At 45.3% G+C, this 24,654-nt stretch overlaps 1 protein-coding gene across 1 annotated transcript in view; it reads right to left on the reverse strand.

The window, feature by feature from the left end:
- The window catches only part of LOC147117669 (protein Jumonji-like), a 434,885-nt gene that overhangs the window by 42,314 nt on the left and 367,917 nt on the right, over window positions 1–24,654 (reverse strand). The window contains 2 exon segments of the mRNA XM_085988853.1: window positions 1,675–1,767; window positions 10,091–10,578. Of these exon segments, the coding sequence (XP_085844979.1) occupies window positions 1,675–1,767; window positions 10,091–10,578 (581 nt within the window).

Genomic DNA, 24,654 nt, shown 5'->3' on the forward strand with positions numbered 1-24,654 from the left:
GTGAACAAATCTTTGTTGGTAGGTTAAAAGTAGAAGACAAACTAGAGAATTCCCTCTAAGTTCCCTTGAGCGTTGTACAGCTGTTAACTGGAAAATGGTGTCACATTGTAGGGACTGGGTAAAAATAGAAGACCAATAAGGTCCAATTTCTATGCCTGCGTTCTAAGTCAAGACATGTATCTTTGAATTCATGTTGATATAAAAAGACACATCAATAAAAACTGTTAACATGCAGACCAAAAGAATAACAGTATCACAGAAAAGCCCAACAAAGGCAAAATCTATTAGAAACAGGAGAGCCAAGAATTGCACTCAATATTTGCCATAATTTTCTGGATATGACATTGTAATTTAGATGTTTCTATACACTTCATTTATTGCTAAATGGTAAACTCTCCGACAGGTCACAAAGGTTTGGCTCTTTGACCCATTTAATGTTATCCTTCTGGAATACCGACCCCAACTGTATTCCCAATACAGCATCTTTCAAGAATGAGTTCAATGTCCTGGCCTTAACAATCCTTCCTGACAATCTATTCCAACTGCTTCCATCCTTTGTATAAAAGAAGCATTTCCTGGCATCTGTCCTTCACTGTCCTACTGTCCCGTTCTACTTGCATATCTGAAAATAAAATGTTGAATTATCAATGCTTTTAAGTACTTTATATACTCCGTAAGGTCCCTTCTGAGATATCTCTTTTGGAGGCTCAAGACTGTCAGCTTATCATACCTTCAAAGTTTATCTCTCAAACACCAGGGATCAGCCTCATTGAACCTTCTCTGGGCCAGGATGGCATAACAACCAGAACTGTATGCAGTACCCCTGGCATGGTTGGACCAGGGTACTGCACAGCTTCAGCATGACTTCTGGGATTTGAACTCAAGATAACCTAGCATCCTTCCATTTCATTTATTTCCGACTCATGCTGTTGTGACTGATGAGTCAACCAAGGACGCACTTACCTTGCAGCTACTGGTGAGGCGCAAAGCTGTCTGCCAACAGTTAGAAACAAAAATGCTTGAGAGCATTATTGTTCTCTAAATATGCAAATTAAAGTCAAGCAGGTTTAAAAAGTGCCCGAGCCACTGAGCATTTCATAAACCAGTTTTGGCACAGCACTGGATTTATGCTCCACCTGCTGTCAATCTTAAAGTGGTGCCAGTCTGCTGCCACTAGGGATCTCATTCCGCTTTGCTCTTATCCCCGAATCTAGATTTGCAAAACATGTTTAATGTCAGTACAAAGCATAAATTGCTTTGTGCAAACGTCAAACTTGCAGTGTAAATGCACCCCAACACTCCTTGGGCTTGTTCAGCTTTCCCATCAGCAAGTTCTAGCCAACCCATGGAGAACACATACCTACTTTCACTTCCAATTCCCATATATTAAATTTCTATTGTTACTGATCAATCCAGATGTAAATCCTATTGAGCACTTGGTAAGATCTCTCCCCCAACCCCACCCCACGTTTCAGCTCCAGCTTGGTGCCACCTTGTACTGCATCCATGGATGCAGGCTATTTATATCTAACAGGAACAGAAGGGGTCTCCATTCCTCTTATTAGTCTAGCCTTTTCAGATATGTTGCTGAAATCCCTAATCACACATTTAAGCATAAACCAAACTGCTAATATGGTGCTGTGTTAAGGTTTATGTACAGCTTCAGACTCCTACCTCCACCTCAGCTGCCGTTGGCTCCTTGCTAAAGCACATGTTCATCGTGTTTCTAGCTGTCCGATAAAATGTAGTCAGTGATACAGATCGTCCCTGTACATGAAAAAATATAAATCAATTTAGAGATCCAAGCAAATATAGCCATCCCATCGAATAGTGTCGTTTCCCGGGGCACCACAAATCAAGATAGGTTGTCAGGCACATTTGCTCCAACTGAGCCACTCAAACATCACTGATTGGCCTGCTAATCGACAACACCTTCCAAACTCACGGCCTCCACCACCTAGAAGGACAAGGGCAGCAGGTGCATGGGAACACCATCAACTCCAAGTTCCCCTCCAAATCACACACCATCCCGACTTGGGACATATATCTCTGTTCCTTCACTGGGTCAAAATCCTGGAACTCCTTACCTAAGAGCATTGTGGGAGCACCTTCACCACCAGTTGTTCAAAAAGGGGCACCACCACTACCGACCTTCGCAATGTAGTACTGAGGGGCTGCTGAAGTGTCAGAGGTGCCGTCTTTTGGATGAGAAGTTAAACCGAGGGCCTGTCTGCCCGCTCAGGCGAGTGTAAAAGATCCTATGGCACTATTCAAACAAGAGCAGAGGAGTTCTCCCAGTGTCTTGGCCAGCATTTATCCCTCAACCAACAAAACTAAAACAGATTATCTGGGCATATATCTCATTGCTGTTTGTCGGACCTTGCTGTGTGCAAATTGGCTGCCACATTTCCCTACAATGCTACAGTGAATACAATTGAAAAGTACTTCATTGGCTGTAAAGCGCTTTAGGATGTCATGAAAGGCACTACATAAATGCAAGTTTTCTCTTTTCCTTTCTTACATAACCGTCAGTGCACTTCAAAAGTAATGCATTGTGTGAAGTACAGTACTTGGGAGACATGTTAGTATAATACGATTTTTTTAAGTATGCATATATAGCATTTCTCATGTAACAAAAAGTCCCAGAGTGCTTACAGAGGGAGAGAGGTGGGCACTGAATGGGAGTAAAGAATTTAAGGGTAGATCAATAGCATGGTGCAAAATATAGGTCTGTGGGAGGCTTTTGAAGGTAGCGAGAGAGGCAGCAAAGTGAAGTGGATTTTGAAAAGAATTCCAAAGGGAAGATGCCCTAATGACTGTAGAGCTGCTTCTGATGGGGGAAAAGAGAGGAAGGGAATGAGCAATGATCCACAGTCAGAGGGGCAGTGGGCTGGGACCTGTGGCTGGAGATTATCTAAACAAGAGAGTTAAGTAGGAACATACAGAACTAGAAGAGTTGCTTCCGAAATGTTAAAAATAACATACTACTCCCTCGATATAACCCAATCACTTCTTTCACCAAAAATACTATCTGGCTCTCTCCCGAATTTGCTGACATTATATGCCCTCGTTCCGCATGTCTGTTCTGCACATACACCATCCAGCCTCTGTGTGAAGTTAAATCTAAACAGTCTGTTTACCTTCCCTCTTCCAAGCTCGATTTTGTATCCCCGGTTACACAGTTTGCGATTATGTCAAATAGTTTATTAGAGTTGAATTTTAAAATCTTTAAAATGTCATTAAACTCTCCTGAGCATCCTTCTCTCCAGCATGGGCATTCCCAGTTTCCCTAGTCTTGAGTTACAGCTCAAGTGCCTAACTCCTGGTATCAGTGTAAGTGCCCTCCTTTCTACCTTCCCCAAAGTCACCATGTTCTCACTGCAGTACAGTGACTGTGCAATCTCATTATTGCTGGGATATATGCTCCACCCCTCTGGCTACACACCCTTAGATCTTCACTTTTAAGCTTTTGAAAACGAGAACAAGGATCTTGAAGTCAATTTGCTGGAGTACCGGTAGCTAGGCAAAGCTGGAGGTTAATAGGTGTGTGGGAGGGGACCTGGACTGAAGAGTTCTTGATTAGCTGCAGTTTGTGAGTAGGGGTAGCAGAGATGTCAATGAATGGAGCGGTTGGGAAATTGAGAGTCTCAAAGTGACGATGGTGTAGATGAGGGTTCCAGCAGTAAAGGAACGAGATGGAGCGTAACCAAGTAGGTGAAAGTGCATGGTCTTGGCGATGAATCCTATGTGAGGCGGAAAGCTCAGCTCAGTTGTTGAATAGAACAGCAAGATTGTGCACCTCCAGACTCAGGCTGAGGGAGCAGCAAGGAGGCTGAAATGAGTTGGTCAGCTGCACATGGTGCTGAACAGGATGCCTTCAGTTTTGATGATGTGGAATGCATAATTACAATTAATCCAGAATTTGATGTTGGACAAGCAGTCAATGGTACTGCAATGCCTTGGAGTCGATAGGGATGGTAAAGTTGAGTGTCATCAGCTTTTATATGGAAGTTGACCCTTCTGGACAAAGTCACCAAGCAGTAGCATGTAGATGAACAGGGACAAATGGACTGGAACCACAAAAGCATGGTACCACAGAAGTGAATCGTGGAGGGGAGGCAATGGCCAATGTTTTCAAAGGTGGCAGAGGGGTCAGGGAGGATGAGGAAGGACAGGGGGCAGTCATTTGTGACTTAAAGCAAGGAATTATCAGTGCTGTGAGCTGGTTGAAAACCTAATTGATGGCACTCAACCAGGGAATAGCAGGAGGCGTGAGCTGAGGCGCGGCACGAAAAGGACACCAGAGCAGAGGTTCTCTAAAACAAGATGGAACAGGTTTCCCTAGTAACAATCTCGAATGCCAGTCTTACCCATTATCATAATGTTCTTGTGTTATGTAACCTTTCCAATAATGAAACAGAAGTCAGAATTAATTAACAACTATTCCTGCATTATCCTATATTTATCACACAAGTGTACTAGTACTATTGGAAAAATCCAACAATAAATTCAAGTGAGATTTTCAGGGTAGTAGAGATATTGAATCTGAATTAATTGCACTTATTTGCCTATATTAACAAATAAATTTCTAAAAACATTAATTTCACACGCTTAAGAAAAATAGAATTTGCATTTATATAGCACCTTTCACAACCTCAGGATACCCAAAACACTTCAAAGTCAATGACGTTTAGTCACTTGCAATGTTCGCTCTTATTTTTTTTGGGTGCGCAGCCATTTACAGTTTTGTGCATGCGTGAAACTTAGCATTGAAAAAGCCAGCCCAGGGCTGTGCAGGAGAACATTGGTCTCTTGTTATGTAGCCATAAACAGCATTGTGATAATGACCACATAATCTGTTTTCAGTGATGTTGGTTGAGGGATAAATATTGCTCAAAACACCGGGGAGAACTCCTCTGCTGTTTTTGAACAGTGCCATGGAATCTTATACATCTACCTGGGAAGACAGGCGGGACTGCAGTTTAACGTCTCATCCAAAAGACAGCATCTCCAGCAGTGCAGCACTCCCTCAGTACTGCACTGAACGGTCAGCCTAGATTATGTGCACAAGTCTCTGCAGCGGGGCATTAACCCACACCTTTCTGACTCAGCGGCAAGAGTGCTAGCACTATGCTGGGATCGCAGCCACATCTTAAATGTAGGCCTTGCCCGTGGAAACTCCGATCAGTTAATGATGACCAGACGATTAACGTTTTAATTCTAACACTACTAATGAATACATACTGAAGTCTACAGTAGTGTCAAGACAGAGGGGAACATCAATTATTTGGTTGCAACACAATAAATCAAGCTACATGTTGCACACAGATAGCATTAATTAATTATACTAATTGATGCAATTTGCAGTCCTACTTAACTTTCAAGCTGATAACAATGTACTGTACTTCTGCAGTCTTCTGTGGCTAACCAATCATGAAAAAAATGGCTGTTTTATCAGATTGAGATGTAATAATACAAATAAATCAGATGGGTTACTGCATCAACACTTCTAAAGTAATGAAGATGAAAGTAATTCCTTGGATGTGAAACACTTTGGGACATCCTAAGGACGTGATAACATGTTATATAAATAAAAGTTCATTATTTTCTTTGCACAATGTTCAATAACTTAGATGCAGATATATTATTACAACCAAACTTTTTTTTTATATAAAAGATCTCAACTTCTACAAGGGGCAACATATCAGCTGTTGGCAAAATGGAATTTCTTTTTAATTTAACATTGTCTAAACGTTCCAACATCTGCATTTCTCTATCTCTGTGGCTGAATAAAGAAGTGTACTAAAGCTCATCTTATTTTTTTCTAACTTATATATACACATAATTCAGTGTGTCAGGATAGCAACCTGCAGAATGTTTAAAGAGAAAACTGGAGATTGCAGCGTGCTATCAAACTTTAACTAAGTATAGAAATCTTAGTGAACTAAAAAAGGTCCACATTTTTTTAGAACTAAAAATTTAGAGGGAAAAATGGGATTTTCCAGCTGAATGGGGTGTAAAGAACGCAGTGTTGAAACACAAATATCACCTCGAGAGGCACATTTTCTAAGAGTTTTTAAACTGAAAAAGTGTAAACGTGGTTAAACTTCAAGAACGCGGAGAGAATCTTGATGATGTATTCATTTTTCTAACCAGGAAGAATCAAATTCTGTACGTGATGGGAGCTTTTTTTTGCTAATTTTCTCCCCTTCTGTCCCAAAGATATTGAACATTTGAGATCCACAAGTACCAGGACTATTATCAAGTGCCCATTTTTAACGCAGGAGCCTAGACTGAGAGGAGGCATCAGAGGCAATGCCAACTCCATCCCCACCCGACATCCATACACGAACACTTTCCAACTGAGGCCAGTGGGCAAGCAACCAGGAATGGGAATGCTGGCTAATTTCACATACACACAGCATAGACATGGGATCAAAGCTACGATTCTCTGGTCTTGAAAACATACCTACATGTTGTCTTTACCAGCTGAGCCAGCAGGAGCAACTTCAAAAAGGAATGGACTAGGTGCATCTAAAGACTACCCAAAGACAGGTTTAGCTAAGCTCAAGTCCATTGAGAAGAGAAAAAAAAGGCAACGAGGATGCTGAAGATTTGGGTAGTGAAGGTTGATGAGATCGACACATCATTGTTACAAGTGAGATGAAAATTCTACCTGCATCTATTCTACAAAACACAAGTGCGAGTTGCCCAATACTGTTGGGAGATTTTTTCCTGTATATTAAATTTATTGCATTTATACAAGGAACATTGAAAAAAAATGCAACATTTTAAATCAAATGTATGTATAATTTTAAGATGCGTGTTAAGTGCTTTATGTAATTTAGCCTAATCACAAAATTAGCACTTTTAACAATCAATATGGGGAAATGCCATTTCCACCACTTCCAGCATGATCCCATATGAACATACGAATTAGGAGCAGGAGTAGGCCACTCGGCCCCTCGAGCCTGCTCCGCCATTCAATAAGATCATGCATGATCTGATTACTCCACATTCCCGCCTACCCCCAATAACCTTTCACCCCCTTGCTTATCAAGAATCTATCTACCTCTGCCTTAAAAATATTCAAAGACTCTGCTTCTACCGCACTCTGAGGAAGAGAGTTCCAAAGACTCATGACCCTCAGAGAAAAAATTTCTCCTCATCTGTCTTAAATGGGCGACCCCTTATTTTTAAACAGTGACCCCTAGTTCTAGATTCTCCCACAAGAGGAAATATCCTCCCCACATCCACCCTGTCAAGACCCCTCAGGATCTTATATGTTTCAATCAAGTCACCTCTTACTTTTCTAAACTCTAGCGGATACAAGCCCAGCCTGTCCAACCTTTCCTCATAAGACAACCCGCCCATTCCAGGTATTGGTCTTGTAAACCTTCTGGTAAATCCCATCACCAAACGCATCTTCCCCTCCCCTCCCCTCCCCTCCCAGCATTCCGAAGGGACCGTTCCCTCCGCAACACCCTGGTCCTCTCCTTAATCACCCCCAACACCCTCCTCCCACGGCCCTTTCCCATGCAAGCGCAGGAGATGTAACACCTGCCCTTTTACTTCTTCCCTTCCCACAGTCCAGGACCCCAAACACACCTTCCAGGTGGAACAGCGATTTACTTGTACTTCTTTCAATTTAGTATACTGTATTCGCTGCTCACTATGCGGTCTCCTCTACACTGGAGAGATCAAACGCAGATTGGATGATCGTTTTGCGAACACCTCCGTTCAGTCCGCAAGCGTGACCCCGAGCTTCCGGTCGCCTGTCACTTTAATTCTCCGCTTCACTCCCACTCTGACCCTTTTGTCCTCGGCCTCTTGCACTGTTCCAATGTAGACCCATCTTTTGTTTCTTTACTTGTCCCATTACCATCTCCTTTTGCCTTTTAAGCTCTCCTGCCTTCCACCCTATCACAGACCTTCCCTTTAGTTCTTTCCTCCCCTCTCCCCTACCTCTGCACTTGCTTAAAACCTGTTATATCTCAACTTTTTCCAGTTCTGATGAAAGGTCATTGACCTGAAACATTAACTGTTCCTCTCCACAGATGCTGCCTGACCTGCTGAGTGTTTCCAGCATTTTCCGTTTTTATTAGGAGAAATGCTTTATTAGTTTGATTAAAAGCCAAAGGAGGATTTATTTATTGAAGTCACAAGTCTTGTGTTTGTAGAACACATGCAAATATAAAATTTGATTGCACTTGTAGCAAAAGCAGATGAGTCAATGTCTCTCATTAAATTAGCTAATTATTAGCCAAGGTTAACTGAAGGGGGAGAAGGTATTGTTCAGACAGCAGGAACTTAGAATAAAAGGTATGGAATGAGAAAGTGGGTGCATGAGCAAGGGAAAGAGAGAGGGCACGTGTGAAAGAACAAGGGCACGAGCAAAAGACAGAAATTGATGTTTGACCTTCAGAGGTGGGGGAATGCTGGTAACCCTAATTGGGAGACTGATCATGTAATGGATTTAGAATTTTCTATTTATGTTTTAAAATTAGATGTTTGGATGAAGTCAGAGAAGGTTATTGAGCAAGTGAAATTGTACCCAAGTCTGAATCAGTATCTTCAGGTAAAACAGTCATCACTTAGCTAGCGAGGTGCTGATGTCTAGTTTCGTGATAAATTCTTTTAATCTAAAGAGCGTGATAGTGCAAGGTAGTTTAATCTCCAGTAATCAAATGTCAGGAATTAGTCAATAAATTCTGAAAATGAGTCATTAAACTGTAAAGCTCTGCCAACAAGTGCTTTACGTGGCATCAATAAAAAGGAGAAACATCCTTGAGCTAAACCAACAGGCTTGCTTCATTGCAAATCATCTGGTGTACACATTGAAAACAAAAAACATCGTATCAGGAAATGCCAAAGTTACTCCGCCTTCCTGAATCCAGCAACAAACATCAACACAGAACCAGCAAACTAAACCAGTAACTGTGTCTAGAAAAGGGCCATAATTATTCTACATATTTGCTGATCAATTTTGAATCAGTGAAAGACACGGACATCACATAAGTTAAGACAGAACAAAGACACCCATTTTTGAAACAGAATCATTTCTATTCAGGGGCGCAACATTACATCAACTCTCAACAATTAACATTTTTACACATGTTGTCTCAGTAACTATAGGGGGAGAGGAGAAATCACAAGAATTGCTGCACAAAACTAAACGCAATGCACAAATCTTTTCTTTGCACAACTACACTAACAGCTTACAGAAGGGGAGTGGGGAAGGGGTGGAAAGATGAAGGGGAGAGGGGGTAGGAGGAAGGGGGAGTAAAGAAGTGGGAAGGTAGGAGGACGGAAGGGGCAGGGAATGGAGGGGGCTGGGAAGGGGGGGCGGGAGGAGGAGCAAAGGGGAAGGGAAAGAAAGGAGGTGGTGAGGAAGGGAGGAGGAGCAAAGGGGAAGGGAAAGAAAGGAGGAGGTGAGGAAGGGAGGAGGAGGGGGAAGGAGGACATGGATACAGGGAAGATGAAGGAAGATTGGAAAGAAATGGGTTGCTCCAGCACCAGTACACAGCAGCAATGTTAGGAAGTCAACACTGCAGCTATTTAGAGAAGATGGGTATGAGACCCTTCCCCTATATCAGCTTTTCAAACTAGTCTTCCCTTCCCAAAAGAATTTACAAAACAGAGTATTGCCAGAACCAGTTTGCATGCCTGCTGCACACAATAAAAATGGATGAGATCATGATGTGCTCACCACAGGCCTAATAAAGCACAAGCCTAATAAAATAACTTTTTGGGCATTCAGATTTGTCTCACACCCAAGAACTCTTTCTCTGTCAAATGGCTGTCACTAACGTAACACAGTTACTCTGCGCGTGCACAGGCAGGCATCTGTATTAAAAATCATAGCCAGCACTAAGGGAGGCATCTTGAATATGCTACTGAGCCAAACACAAAACATTTGCATTATACCCAGCTACATCACTGACATTGTTCTAGAAGTCAAGCAACTTCTATATAAATGCAAGTCTTTCTTTCAACACACCTCTCCCGTCTGTAAATGTCAATAGTGTGCAGTCACTATTATATTATAAATGTGAATCTATTTGGACGTAGATAATGTGAATGCACACACCTTATATATACACTTGTACAAGTCACTGAGAACTTCACTGTCTTCTTCACTCTCCTTCTTTTCCTGAGCAAACAGTCGCCGCCTGCCTGTTTTCAATTCAGTGTCTATTTCTTTTAGCTTATTCCGGAAGCCATTTTTATGCACCACACCATTTACCAGCCCATTTTTTGGCTCAAACCTGGGCAGAGACTGAGACTTATACGTGTTGTCTGAATGTGCTTCCAAGGGCCCTTTCTTCTTCTCCAGGTTCTCTTTTTCCGTCAACACCTCTTTCTCCAGCTTCTTGTGCTCTTCCTGGGAGAGGGAGTCATAGGAGAGTAGGAACTGGCAGTAGGCCTCTTGTAACTTGGCCAGCCTGTCCTGTGCAGTTTTAGGGATTCGCAGCATGTCTGCCAATTTATTCCACTTCTTGAGGTCAGTCACTTGCTGCATGCCACCCATGTCATTGATCAGCTGATAAAACCGTGCCAAGTCCAGCTCACATCCTCCTACAACAGAGAACCACATCAATTATGTCAACCTTCAGTTCAACATCACTGCAACTACATTTGGAACTGTATTTGTAACAGCAGGCCCGTGAAAGGTTATTTATCTCTATCAATTAAATATTGCACATTACTCACCATCAGATCAATACTACTATGGTAATTTTGCCTTTAATCATGGAAAGGCTAATTAAGGTCTTTCTGTTTTAACAGCAACAATTATGTCTAATCACAATTAAAGATTGATTTTAAAATACACCACTTCAACTAGTGTTTTTGGAGGGTATTATACTCCCAGAACCACCATCTTATATTATAATCAAAAAGTAACAACGTTTTTAATCAAGAATTGCAGTTTTCATAGGAAATACTAGCTTGCATTTCTACTGTTCATAGCAGAGGCTATACCTTAAAGGGGAAAGAATATTCAGGGAGTATTTCTTTCCTCCCCTACCCCACTCCCCCATTTAAAAAGATATTCCTCAATTTTAAAATGTAAAAAAATTACACTAGAGAACCATCACGTCGGATCTTCTGGTCACATGGAGGGCTGGTGCACTACAGAACAGCCATAACTTCACACTACCCTCGGAACAAATCCAGGGCTGCTGGCCAGCGGAAGATAGGCTACTGGGTGCGTTCACACAGCAAAGTTAGCATCGGTATGAAGTGATTTTTATTTCACACCGACACTAAGCACATGTAGTGCAAATCCGGTGTTACGTCTGAAGTGACTCTGAAGCAAAGCGAGACATCCTGCTCCGGATTCAGGCTGCATTTCACAGTATGAATCCAACAACAACAACAACTTGCATTTATATAGCGCCTTTAACGTAGTAAAACGTCCCAAGGCGCTTCACAGGAGTATTAGAAGACAAAAAATTTGACACCGAGCCACAAGGAGAAATAAGGGCAGGTGCCCAAAAGCTTGGTCAAAGAAGTAGGTTTTAAGGAGCGTCTTAAAAGAGGAAAGAGAGGTAGAGAGGTGGACAGGTTTAGGGAGGGAGTTCCCGAGCTTAGGGCCCAGGCAACAGAAGGCACAGCCACCAAAGGTTGAGTGATTATAATCAGAGATACTCAAGAGGGCAGAATTAGGAGCGCAGACATCTCAGGGGGGTTGTGGGGCTGAAGGAGATTACAGAGATAGGGAGGGGCAAGGCCATGGAGGGATTTGAAAACAAGGATGAGAATTTTGAAATCGAGGCGCTGCTTCAGGAGCCAATGTAGGTCAGCGAGCACAGGGGTGATGGGCGAACGGGACTTGGTGCGAGAACCACTTTGCACTGTCTCTACAGTTGTAGTTGAAATGCACCCGCCATCTGGGAACCTGTTGAACGAAAATGTTCTCCCTCTACACTTTCCTTCCCCTTTAACATCAGTAAAGGTTTAAAAAAATAGCAACTAAGCTGTACATGTTGTTGGACTTTAAAACGGAGTAGGATTTTTCTTTGTAGGTTCCAAAACATACTGGGACCGTATGTTGCTCTCAGCGGTGAACAAACGGTGCCAGCTGTTCATTACGCTTGCACTTACCCATAGACTTTCTATGGGCTTTTGCACTGGAACTTACTGTAAATTAGAGAGCCAAAACAGCACGGCACCCTCTACAGGGGATCTGGAACCTATGTGAACAGGGAAAGCAGCTGTGTATCTCCTTAACCAATCAGATTGAAGAATCATTAATAAGCAGAGCAGTCTGAACTAGGAAGTGTCAGTTAGAATATTTAATTCAATGTCAAATCAGGTACAAAAACAAAATAAAGAGGGAAAGAATTATGGGATTAAGAGAGAGATAAAAAAGACAAAGAAAAAGTTTTTAAAAATTATTTACTTTTTTAAAAAAATCTCCAAGAGTAATTAAAATATTAAGGAATGAGACTCCACACTTGTAAAAGTTAATTTTCAGTACCAGAGAGGTTGTTTGGCAGTAATTAAGACTTGTCACGCCGTTAAAAATTTACTTACACTGGAATGGACAAGCCCCAGCTTTTTCTGGCGAGTTTAGTGTGTATCTATCATGTTAGTACAGCAACTTCATGCCAGGTATTTCAACGCAGAGTCTCTCGGTGAGATACCAGTATTGCGCAGCTTCTGGAGGAGCGAGGCAACTTGTTCAGCAACTTCCTGATTTTCGTATTTAACTGCGCATGTGCGGTCGCCAGTAGTTGCTGTCCCGATTTATACTTTAATAACGATGAGCGCCATTAGCCTCACCGTTATTTCTACAGCAAAATCCAGCCTATATCACAGAAATCACAGAAACCCCACAGTGCAGATAGAGGCCATTTCGGCCCATCGAGCCTGCACCGACACATATCCCACCCGATCCTCGTAACCCCTACACCAACACATATCCCACCCCTATCCCCGTAACCCCACGTATTTAATCCCCCTAACACTAAGGGTCAATTTTTTATCATAGCCAATCAACCTAACCCGCACATCTTTGGACTGTGGGAGGAAACCGGAGCACCCGGAGGAAACCCACGCAAACACGGGGAGAATGTGCAAACTCCACACTGCAAACCTGGAGGAGGTTACATGGAGACATAGGGGGAGAAATACTGTATAGTTAAGTTGGAAGCATATAACAGATACTGATTAGGGTAGTACAGAGCATCATCCCAAGGTATTCAGGTGACAACCAACCACATGTGCCAAGCTCTAGTCATGCAAGCTCTATAAACCCACTTCCTCAGACATGTTAATTTAATTCCCAATCTATGGCACTTCTCTAGGATTCCTTCCCATCCATTAAAATATACCTACCTACCCACCAGCTGCAGACTAGGAGTGACCTGTTCCTAGATGCTCTACAGCATCACTCTATCCAGAGGAAGAGGGACCCACTGCAGTTCACATACAGAGACAAAACCCTCCCTATCCCCAGATATGTGCATGAATGCCCCATCACCCAGTGTACCAAGCCTAAATATCTTAAACAACACTCCATTGAGTAGTGGATACACTTTCTGCTTCGCTAAAGTCCCCAATAAGATATCAAAACATCCCGAGCTACCCCATGAAAGCACTGCATTGTAACTAAATAATTGCTAGAATTCAAACAAGGTCTGTGTATTCGATCAGCGTTACAACTGAAAACGCAAACTGTGGCAGGACCAAGCAGCAGAGTTAATGATTTGCAACAACAGATCAATAGCAATTTTGGGGGGGGGGGGGGGCAGAGTGGTGATAAGACACAAATATAATGGCCGGAATTTTCTTTACTTGGGCGAGTTGGGTGTGGACAGTCGGCGTGGCGGGTCGGGACCCCATTGTTCTTTTCATCGTGCTCCTCAGAGCGACTTTCCCTTAATGGCACCTATTAAGGCAGGCCTGCGTGTTTCCCGGCCCTATTAAATGGTGCGGGTCTGATGATGTCATCAATTACTCATTTCCAGCCAGGATATTTAAAGGAGCCTTGGCCACATTGCCTTTGAAAGGTTCATCTAGGAGTGTGCAGGCACTACATTTCAGCATTTGGGTCTTGCTCAGCCTTGCACACATGACTGCACAGAGGCAGAGGCAGAGGGCTGCGCCCAGGTTCTCAGGAGGACTTCCCCCATCTGCTTGTGGCGGGAGGGAGAGTACGCAGGGATGTGCTCGTCCCTTCCGATGGGCACAAGAGATCTCCCCAGGAGACCAAAAAAGCCTGGCTGGAGATAGCAGGGATGTTGTGAGGAGGGCCTGGGTGCAGTGCCGGAAGTGCTTCAATTATATCTCATTAGATCAGGAAAGGCGAGTGCAAAGCCACACTCAACTTCATCCTGCTGTACCTATCACCACATCCCCGTCACTCTCTCTTCCCAACCCTACTCCCACACAGCAGCACGGTGGCATTGTGGTTAGCACTGTTGCCTCACAGCGCCAGGGACCCGGGTTCAAATCCGGCCTCGGGCGACTGTCTGTGTGGCGTTTGCACATTCTCCCCGTGTTTGCATGGGTTTCCTCCGGGTGCTCCGGTTTCCTCCCACAGTCCAAAGATGTGCAGGTTAGGTTGATTGGCTATGATAAATTGACCCTTAGTGTTAGGGGGATTAAATACGTGGGGTTATGGGGATAGGGTGGGATATGTGTTGGTGTAGGGGTTACGGGGATCGGGTGGGATATGTGTCGGTGCAGGCTCGATGGGCCGAAACGGCCTCTATCTGCACTGTGGGGTTTCTGTGATTCTGTGACATCATTACTCACACCAACATACGTTGCACCTCCACCCATCCCTCTCTCTATCTACATTATCACATCCCCATCTGACTAGCCACCCCTCACACTCACCCTCATCCTAATGCAATCATACCAACTAACAACACACAAGGAGGTCATTTGACTTTGGCACCCCAATCCATCATAGTCTCCCTCTAAAGATGTACCCCATCCATTCCTTACACTCATTCCATCACTCTCACTCAAACTTCTCTTCTTTCTCTCCTTGCAGAAGAGAGCCCAGAATAAGAGGGAGAGAATCGGAGGTGGCCCTCCATCATTGGCCACGTTGACTTCAGCAGAGGAGATCACCCTGGAGGTCTCTGGAGCAGAGCAGCTGGAGGTGGGAGATGGAGGGGGACATCTCAACAACCTGGTGACAGAATTACATCTCACACAGCCACATGGCATACAGCAGTCGCTCATATGGGGACTGATGTCAGCAGCCAGTGAATGTTCATCATGTGCATAATGGTATCGTTACCCATTCTTGATGAGGCGATTCTAAATAATGTCTTTACTCTCCCACAGGTCCATCAAGAGCACCCCCACACTGTCCAGATGAAAGAGGAAGATGACGCCTCAGAAGAGCCTCCAGCCTCTGAGGGTGCACCGTCACCAGACATAAGCGCACCCAGCACCAGCGCAGATACACACGCCTCAGTGGGTCCTACGCAAGATATAGTGGTGTTGTCACCTGGTGTCTCACAAGCCACAAGTGAGCAAGAGCAGATGGTGGAGACAGGGAAAGCAGTGGAGACTCCTCGCCGTTTAACTTGTTCCTGTTCAACAGCTGATTGACATGATATGGAAGTTCTTAAGGCACCACAATAATTAATTCCCCTTCTTCGATTTTTGGTAGTCCATTTCATAGATTTGCTGTCTTTCTTCCATCTGGTCTATGTACAATCTACTCATGGAACCAAACTAAGGAAATGAAGTGCAATGGGAACTCCAAGTTAAAGCCTCCTGAAGCAGCTTATTCAAATTTAGTTTTCACATGCTTGCAGTGGATTGATCCTCAGCTATTTGCTGGGAGGGTTTTTAACTGAACCAGATTCAAACTCAGGTTATAGAGGTGAACACTGTTTCATTCTAGCGCACTGCCTGGATCCATCAAAAACATGCTCAGCTACAATCATTTTGTTTCATCTGTATCGACACAGATGTCCTTAGTTTACATTTTGTACTCTCCCCAGTTTTTAATTTTATTTGATAGGTACAGTAGTGTAGAGATTATGGGACAGGACAAAGAGCCTAAAGGTTACGAGTCCAAATCCCATCATGGCAAGTTGTGAAAGTGAACTCAATAAATCTGGTAATTTGTGGGTTGACACCAGAAAAACTGATCATAAACCTGGCAGATTGCGGTACGAACAGAACTGAATTCTAATGTCCTTTGGGGAAGGAAACCTGCCACCACTACCTGATCTGGCCTACACATGACTCTCAGTTCCACACTATGGCCTGGGATTTGCAGTCAGCGGCGAAGCAAAGATGCTCGCCATTGACCTCAAAGAAAGCTGCCCACAAAGATCTAGCGATCTCTGTGGTGTGAATTTCAGCTCTCCTGACCTTTGTTTGAATCTGGCGCCAAATCAAGTGAATCTCCAGTATGCAGCAAAAGTGATGTCATCAAGCAGGCTAAGAAGCCAATTACATTGAAGAATTCTCAGACAGCAAACCAGGAAGTAAAACACATAGATTCTAATTTACTTTTTATAAATTTTACAGAGAGTGAAATAAAGATTGGGACAAACACTTAGGATTAAGGTAGAAGCTGAAATATCAAACAAACTTCTTTTTAAAAATTATTTTAAAAACCATGTAATTCTTATTCATATAAATGGAATAATTTACATTCCACAAATATTAAAATAAATTTTTCAGGGGCAGAACCAATGTTCCCCCTAATTTTTTTTGGGTGCGCGACCCCTTTAAGGGGCTGCACGGCCTATTTACAGTTTCACGCATGCGTAAAACTTAATGAAAAAGTTAAGCACGGGACCAGCAGAGAGCTGTGCGGCCACGCATCCATACAGCTTACAGGGAACGTTGGCCTGAACGGTTGATCAGCAGTCAATAAGCCATTGAAAACCCAGTTACACCTTTTTCAACAAGGCTTAACTTTCTTGGTGGGGTTTAACAGCAATATTCCAGTGTAATAGGGGAAGTTTTCATCCTTCAGTGTGATTTGAATTGATTGCCGGCTCTGGGCAGTTCCACAGTGCAACCTGTGGCGGAGCAGGGAATGACAGATCACAACTTGTGGATTTCCACGTTTATCTGTGTATGCGCTAAATCCTGAAGTTGCTGTCAATTTCAGAGAGGTAATGATAGCGAGCGCTCACTTTCGCTGTCATTATCACCACAGAATCTGGGCCCAAGTGTCTGTGTCCTAATGTAGGCCACTTAGTCGGTTTTAAACAAAATCGTATCAAGCAGCGGTCCAACACCTTCGCAGGACAACCGAGGACAGACAATAAACGCAGCCTCGGCGGTATCACCCACATCCCGAGAACAAGATGATGTTGATATTTAATGCATAATGCTCAATCTACATGTGTAAAACGTAAATAACTATCAGTTACACAGCCATCTAATTTTCACATCTTTAGATCAATTTCATTGTGCTCGTTTCATGGGGTATGGGGTGGTCTAAAATGGCCAATTCTTTCCTCAAGCTTACAAAGAGCACACTTTTACACCGAGTACTGTACCTCTCCTCCCTTATACTCACTCCTGTGCCAAATGTGACACGCATCGTTCTCAGCTGTAGTGAATGAAATTTTTGGATGTCTTAAGCAGCTGAAAAGGGTAATATTGACTTAACCCATCAAGAGCATTTCTTTGGTGAGTGAACACTGGCCGTTAAGTGAGGCAGCACTTCCTAACTGGCTGTTCCTCTCCAACAGGAGCAGGAAGCAGCTGGCCACACGACATTAGATGGCCCAATATTTTTCTTACTTTAAATCGATGCCCTTCCCTGTTTATTGACCTCTCTGCTAAGGGAAATAGGTCCTTCCTATCCACTCTATCTAGGCCCCTCATAATTTTATACACCACAATTAAATCTCCCTGCAGCCTCCTCTATTCCAAAGAAAACAACCCCAACCTATCCAACCTCATAGCTAAAATTCTCCAGTCCTGGCAACATCCTCATAAATCTCCTCTGTACCCTCTCTAGTGCAATCACATCCTTCCTGTAATGTGGTGACCAGAACTGTATACAGTACTCTAACTGTGGCCTAACTAGTGTTTTACACAGTTCTAGCACAACCTCCCTGCTCTTATATTCTTGCCTCGGCTAATAAAGGAAAGTATCCCGTATGCCTTCTTAACCACCTTATCTACCTGCCCTGCTACCTTCGGGGATCTGTGGACATGCACTCCAAGGTCCCTCTGTTCCTCTACACTTCTCAGTATCCTACCATTTATTGTGTATTCCCTTGCCTTGTTAGCCCTCCCCAAATGCATTACCTCACACTTCTCCAGATTGAATTCCATTTGCCACTTTTCTGCCCACCTGACCAGTCCATTGATATCTTCCTGCAGTCTACAGCTTTCTTCCTCACAATCAACCACACGGCCAATTTTTGTATCATCTGCAAACTTCTTAATCATGCCCCCTATATTCAAGTCTAAATCATTGGTGTATACCACAAAAAGCAAGGGAGCTAGTACTGAGCCCTACGGAACCCCACTGGAAACAGCTTTCCAGTCACAAAAACATCCGTCGACCATTACTCTTTGCTTCCTGCCACTGAGCCAATTTTGGATCTAACTTGCCACTTTCCCTTGGATCCCATGGGCTTTTACTTTTCTAACTAGTCTGCCACGTGCGACCTAGTCAAAAGCCTTGCTAAAATCCATCAAACGCACTCCTTGTTACCTCCTCAAAAAATTCAATCAAGTTAGTTAGACACTATTTGAAGTGGAGTCACTGTTGTAATGTGGGAAACGCGGCAGCCAATTTGCGCACAGCAAGCTCCCACAAACAGCAAGGTGATAATGACCAGATAATCTGTTTTTGTTATGTTGGTTGAGGGATAAATGCTGGCCAGGACACCGGGGATAACTCCCCTGTTCTTCTTTGAAATAGTGCCATGGGATATTTTACGTCCACCCGAGAGGGCAGACGGGGCCTCGGTTTAACGTCTCATCCAAAAAACGGCACCTCCGACAGTGCAGCACTCTCTCAGCACTGCACTGGAGTGTCAGCCTAGATTTTTGTGCTCAAGTTCCTGGAATGGGACTTGAACGCACAACCTTCTGACTCAGAGGTGAGGGGGCTGCGCACTGAGCCACAGCTGACAATTAATACTGTCCCTTATCATTTTTCTACCAACGAGGTTAGACTGACTGGTCTGTAATTACTCGGTCTATCCCTTTCTCCCTTTTTAAACAACGGTATAACATTAGCAGTCCTCCGACACCACATCTGTAGCCAGAGAGGATTGGAAAATGACGGTCAGAGCTTCTGCTATTTTCTCCCTTGCCTATCTAACAGCCTAAGATACATTTCATCTGGGCCTGGCAATTTATCTACTTTCAATTTATCTACCTTTAATACTTCCCCTCTCAATGTTTATCCCATCTAATATTTCACACGCTTCTATCTTAACTACAATGTCTGCATCATCCCTCTCATTTGTGAAAATTCTGCTGATAACTCTATGCCATCTCCAGTTGTGTTATAATAATCAAGCTGGCTGGATGTGCACCTGGACCTTGCTTTCTTCAAGTTTATTTCCCACTTGAACAGCTTTCCCACTCTATTGTGGGTACTTTGGTGAAGATGTATACTTGAATCTGTAGGCTTCACTAAACTTCTGCACAATTACATTTGAACTCTTGCATTAGTTAACTTTTCAACTTCAAAACAAAAATGAAATGTAGTCTATGACGACTAAATATTGATTTGAATGAAATTATATTGATCCTAACTTTCCTCCATGGTCTTTTTCCAAGTAGTTTTCACACTGACAAATTAGGCAAGACCTTATCTAAATTATTCACCATGCCAAGATGTTGTTGCTGTCTTTCCTGTTGCTTGGTTTTTTTCATGTGTTTGATGGCTTATAACTGATTAAAAATATCTGCCTATAGTCCTTCTGCTTGGGTATGTGCCCTATTTATATGATTTCTTGTACTTTGAACTGGCACTTATTCCTATTCAGCTTCACATTATTAGCTGTAGGAACTTTTCTAACCTTCAGTCATACTTCTGTGCATTGACTTCGCAAATCAGGATAGCATCTATAAAAAACTTCCAATCCTTCAATATCATCTAGCATCTGTAACATTGAATGTTGGAAAATGTATGGAAATAATCCCAAAGGGCACTCTTCTGTACATCTTTCAGCCTAGGACAATTAAGAGTTGAGGTATGCTCTAACTCGGACATTGTTTGGTCCTCACACTACTGATCTAACGACTTGATTCTGACATTTTAATTAATAATACTAAGATTCAGGACTTAGCATCATGTAAACCCACTGTGCTCATCTTAAAACAAACAATTCGCATTTATATACAGCCGTTAACTTAGTAGAAACGTCCCACGGTGCTGCCACGGAGCGTTATCAGACAATATTTGACACCGAGCCACAGAGACATTAGGAGAGGTGACCAAAAGCTTGGTCAGAGGCAAGCTTTATGGAGCGACTTAAAGGAGGTGAGAGAGGTAGAGAAGCAGAGAGGTTTAGGAAGGGAATCCCTGAGCTAAGGGCTTAGGCAGCTGAAGACACGGCCACCAATAGTGGAGCGATGAAAACCGGGAATGCGCAAAAGGCCAGAGTTGGTTTTATCATTTATCACCGAGGGGAGGAGCCAGGAGAAGCGCCAGGAGAGCACGAAGGGCAGGGGGAGAAGTGGCGAGGGGAGCACCAAGGGCAGGGGGAGAAGCTCTAGGAGAGCACCAAGGGCAGGGAGAGAAGTGGCGAGGGGAGCACCAAGGGCAGGGGGAGAAGCTCTAGGAGAGCACCAAGGGCAGGGGGTGAAGCGGCGAGGGGAGCACCATGGGCAGGGGGAGAAGCGGCGAGGGGAGCACCAAGGGCAGGGGGAGAAGCGGCGAGGGGAGCACCAAGGGCAGGGGAAGAAGCGGCGAGGGGAGCACCAAGGGCAGGGGGAGAAGCTCTAGGAGAGCACCAAGGGCAGGGAGAGAAGTGGCGAGGGGAGCACCAAGGGCAGGGGGAGAAGCTCTAGGAGAGCACCAAGGGCAGGGAGAGAAGTGGCGAGGGGAGCACCAAGGGCAGGGGGAGAAGCTCTAGGAGAGCACCAAGGGCAGGGGGAGAAGCTCTAGGAGAGCACCAAGGGCAGGGGGAGAAGCTCTAGGAGAGCACCAAGGGCAGGGGGAGAAGCTCTAGGAGAGCACCAAGGGCAGGGGGAGAAGCTCTAGGAGAGCACCAAGGGCAGGGGGAGAAGCGGCGAGGGGAGCACCAAGGGCAGGGGGAGAAGCGGCGAGGGGAGCACCATGGGCAGGGGGAGAAGCGGCGAGGGGAGCACCAAGGGCAGGGGGAGAAGCGGCGAGGGGAGCACCAAGGGCAGGGGGAGAAGCGGCGAGGAGAGCACCATGGGCAGGGGGAGAAGCTCTAGGAGAGCACCAAGGGCAGGGAGAGAAGCGGCGAGGAGAGCACCACAGGCAGGGGGAGAAGCGGCGAGGGGAGCACCACGGGCAGGGGGAGAAGCGGCGAGGAGAGCACCAAGGGCAGGGGGAGAAGCTCCAGGAGAGCACCAAGGGCAGGGGGAGAAGCGGTGAGGAGAGCACCATGGGCAGGGGGAGAAGCTCTAGGAGAGCACCAAGGGCAGGGGGAGAAGTGGCGAGGAGAGCACCAAGGGCAGGGGGAGAAGCTCTAGGAGAGCACCAAGGGCAGGGGGAGAAGCGGCGAGGAGAGCACCAAGGGCAGGGGGAGAAGCTCTAGGAGAGCACCAAGGGCAGGGGGAGAAGCGGCGAGGAGAGCACCAAGGGCAGGGGGAGAAGCTCTAGGAGAGCACCAAGGGCAGGGGGAGAAGCGGCGGGGGGAGCACCAAGGGCAGGGGGAGAAGCGGCGAGGGGAGCACCAAGGGCAGGGGGAGAAGCTCTAGGAGAGCACCAAGGGCAGGGGGAGAAGCGGCGAGGGGAGCACCAAGGGCAGGGGGAGAAGCTCTAGGAGAGCACCATGGGCAGGGGGAGAAGCTCTAGGAGAGCACCAAGGGCAGGGGGAGAAGCTCTAGGAGAGCACCATGGGCAGGGGGAGAAGCTCTAGGAGAGCACCAAGGGCAGGGAGAGAAGCGGCGAGGGGAGCACCAAGGGCAGGGGGAGAAGCTCTAGGAGAGCACCAAGGGCAGGGGGAGAAGCGGCGAGGGGAGCACCAAGGGCAGGGGGAGAAGCTCTAGGAGAGCACCAAGGGCAGGGGAGAAGCTCTAGGAGAGCACCAAGGGCAGGGGGAGAAGCGGCGAGGGGAGCACCAAGGGCAGGGGGAGAAGCGGCGAGGGGAGCACCAAGGGCAGGGGGAGAAGCGGCGAGGGGAGCACCAAGGGCAGGGGGAGAAGCGGCGAGGGGAGCACCAAGGGCAGGGGGAGAAGCGGCGGGGGGAGCACCAAGGGCAGGGGGAGAAGCGGCGAGGGGAGCACCATGGGCAGGGGGAGAAGCTCTAGGAGAGCACCAAGGGCAGGGGGAGAAGCGGCGAGGGGAGCACCAAGGGCAGGGGGAGAAGCTCTAGGAGAGCACCATGGGCAGGGGGAGAAGCTCTAGGAGAGCACCAAGGGCAGGGGGAGAAGCTCTAGGAGAGCACCATGGGCAGGGGGAGAAGCTCTAGGAGAGCACCAAGGGCAGGGAGAGAAGCGGCGAGGGGAGCACCAAGGGCAGGGGGAGAAGCTCTAGGAGAGCACCAAGGGCAGGGGGAGAAGCTCTAGGAGAGCACCAAGGGCAGGGGGAGAAGCGGCGAGGGGAGCACCAAGGGCAGGGGGAGAAGCGGCGAGGGGAGCACCAAGGGCAGGGGGAGAAGCGGCGAGGGGAGCACCAAGGGCAGGGGGAGAAGCGGCGAGGGGAGCACCAAGGGCAGGGGGAGAAGCGGCGGGGGGAGCACCAAGGGCAGGGGGAGAAGCGGCGAGGGGAGCACCAAGGGCAGGGGGGAGAAGCGGCGAGGGGAGCACCAAGGGCAGGGGGAGAAGCGGCGAGGGGAGCACCAAGGGCAGGGGGAGAAGCCAGGATCAATGTCGATTTGCAAGACACAGACTGTCGACATGAAACTCAGATAGTTAGCATGCCTAGTCGTTCGTGGATTCATGGTGGCCTCCAGGTCTTGTTTACACTAAAGGCCTTAGACTTTTCAAAACCGAACTGATCAAAGTAGCAGTGTGTTGATGCAGTAATAGTTAGGTGGTGAGTCACAGAGTGGATGTGTACCTGTGATTCCCCACTGAGAATCTTCATCTGTGCCAGAATTCCTGAATGGTGAAAAGTTATCTGGCTGGGAGTGGGGGAATGAATGTAAAGGTCACATTTCCTCACAGCTCATTTCAAAGCAGTACAGAGGTGGGTTTAGGTCTAAAGGCTATCATCTTGGACTGTGATGGCATCAGTGATGGGTTGGAGAAAAATATAAAAACTTGTAACTCAATAGCTAGGGAAGAGGCAGTGCTAGATTTAGTTCTAAGAAATGAAGTGAGGCAAGTAACTAATGCAAGGGTATGGAATCATCTAGGAAACAGCAGACATTAACTAAAATTTGAATAGAATAGTTAAAATGAGGGGGAAAACAAACAAAAGATATAGGTAATTGACTGAAAAAAGCCAGTTTCAGCGAGATAAGAAAAGGACTAGCCCAGATAAACTGTAAAGAAAATTGGGGAATTAGACAGTGCACAAACAATGGGAAAAATGTTCGAACAGGAGATGATCAGGGTATAGACCAGACATATTCCCCAAAAGCTGGTGGAACAGAAACTAGAATTCCTTGGCCGAGTAGAGAAATTACAATAAGATGACAAGTGACAAAACTAGGGCGAATAATACAACAGAAAATCAAGCCAAATATAGAAATTGTAGAGTAGAATAAAAAGGATTAGAAAGGCTAAGAGAAAGTATGAAGCAAGACTGGCATAGAACAAAGTGAAGTCATACAAGTGAAAGAAGAGTTCAAGAAAGGGCAGGGCCAATTCAGAGGGGAAAAACAAAATGTCATGGAGGAATGGGGGAAGATATGAAATTAGTAGCTTGCCACCGTTTTCATCGAAGAGTGTGATAGCTGGAATGAAAGGGTACAAGAGGAAGATGTGGAATAATTCGATTGGATAACTATAGGTAAGAAAGTAGGTACTGAAAAGTTGCTGGAACAGGCGATGGGTCCTGATGGCATGTGTCCCACAATACTGAGTGATGTCAGAGGAAATAGCAGAGGCTCTGACCACAATCTGCACAGTATCAAAACGTGCAGACAACACACAAATAGGCATTGCAGTTAACTGTGAAGAAGACTGTAAGCAACTTCAGAAAGGGATCAACAGGTTAGGTGGTTAGGCAAATGAAATTTAATGCAGAGAAATGAGAGGCAATACATTTTGGAAAGATGAATAATGAAATGCCATGGTAAAACTTTACAAAGGAGTACAGACACTTAGGGGTTCAGATACACAAATCTTAAAAGGAGGACAAATTGATAACAGTGGGGGGGGGGGGGGGGGTGGAAATGGGATCCTCGGTTTTAATAAGTAGGCACACAGAGTATAAAAGCAAAAAGTTAATGATAAACCTATATAGATCATTAGTTAGGAAGCAGTTAGAATATTATGTTCAGTTTTGGCCACTCTACTTTAGGAATATGTCAAAACCATGGAGTGAGTGCAGAAGAGATTCACTAAGATGATATCAGGGATAAAGGGCTTTAGTTGTGA

This window comes from Somniosus microcephalus, chromosome 5, assembly GCF_052327205.1.
Source record: "Somniosus microcephalus isolate GS21.2 chromosome 5, FLI_Smic_1.0, whole genome shotgun sequence".
Classification (NCBI taxonomy): Eukaryota; Metazoa; Chordata; class Chondrichthyes; order Squaliformes; family Somniosidae; genus Somniosus; species Somniosus microcephalus.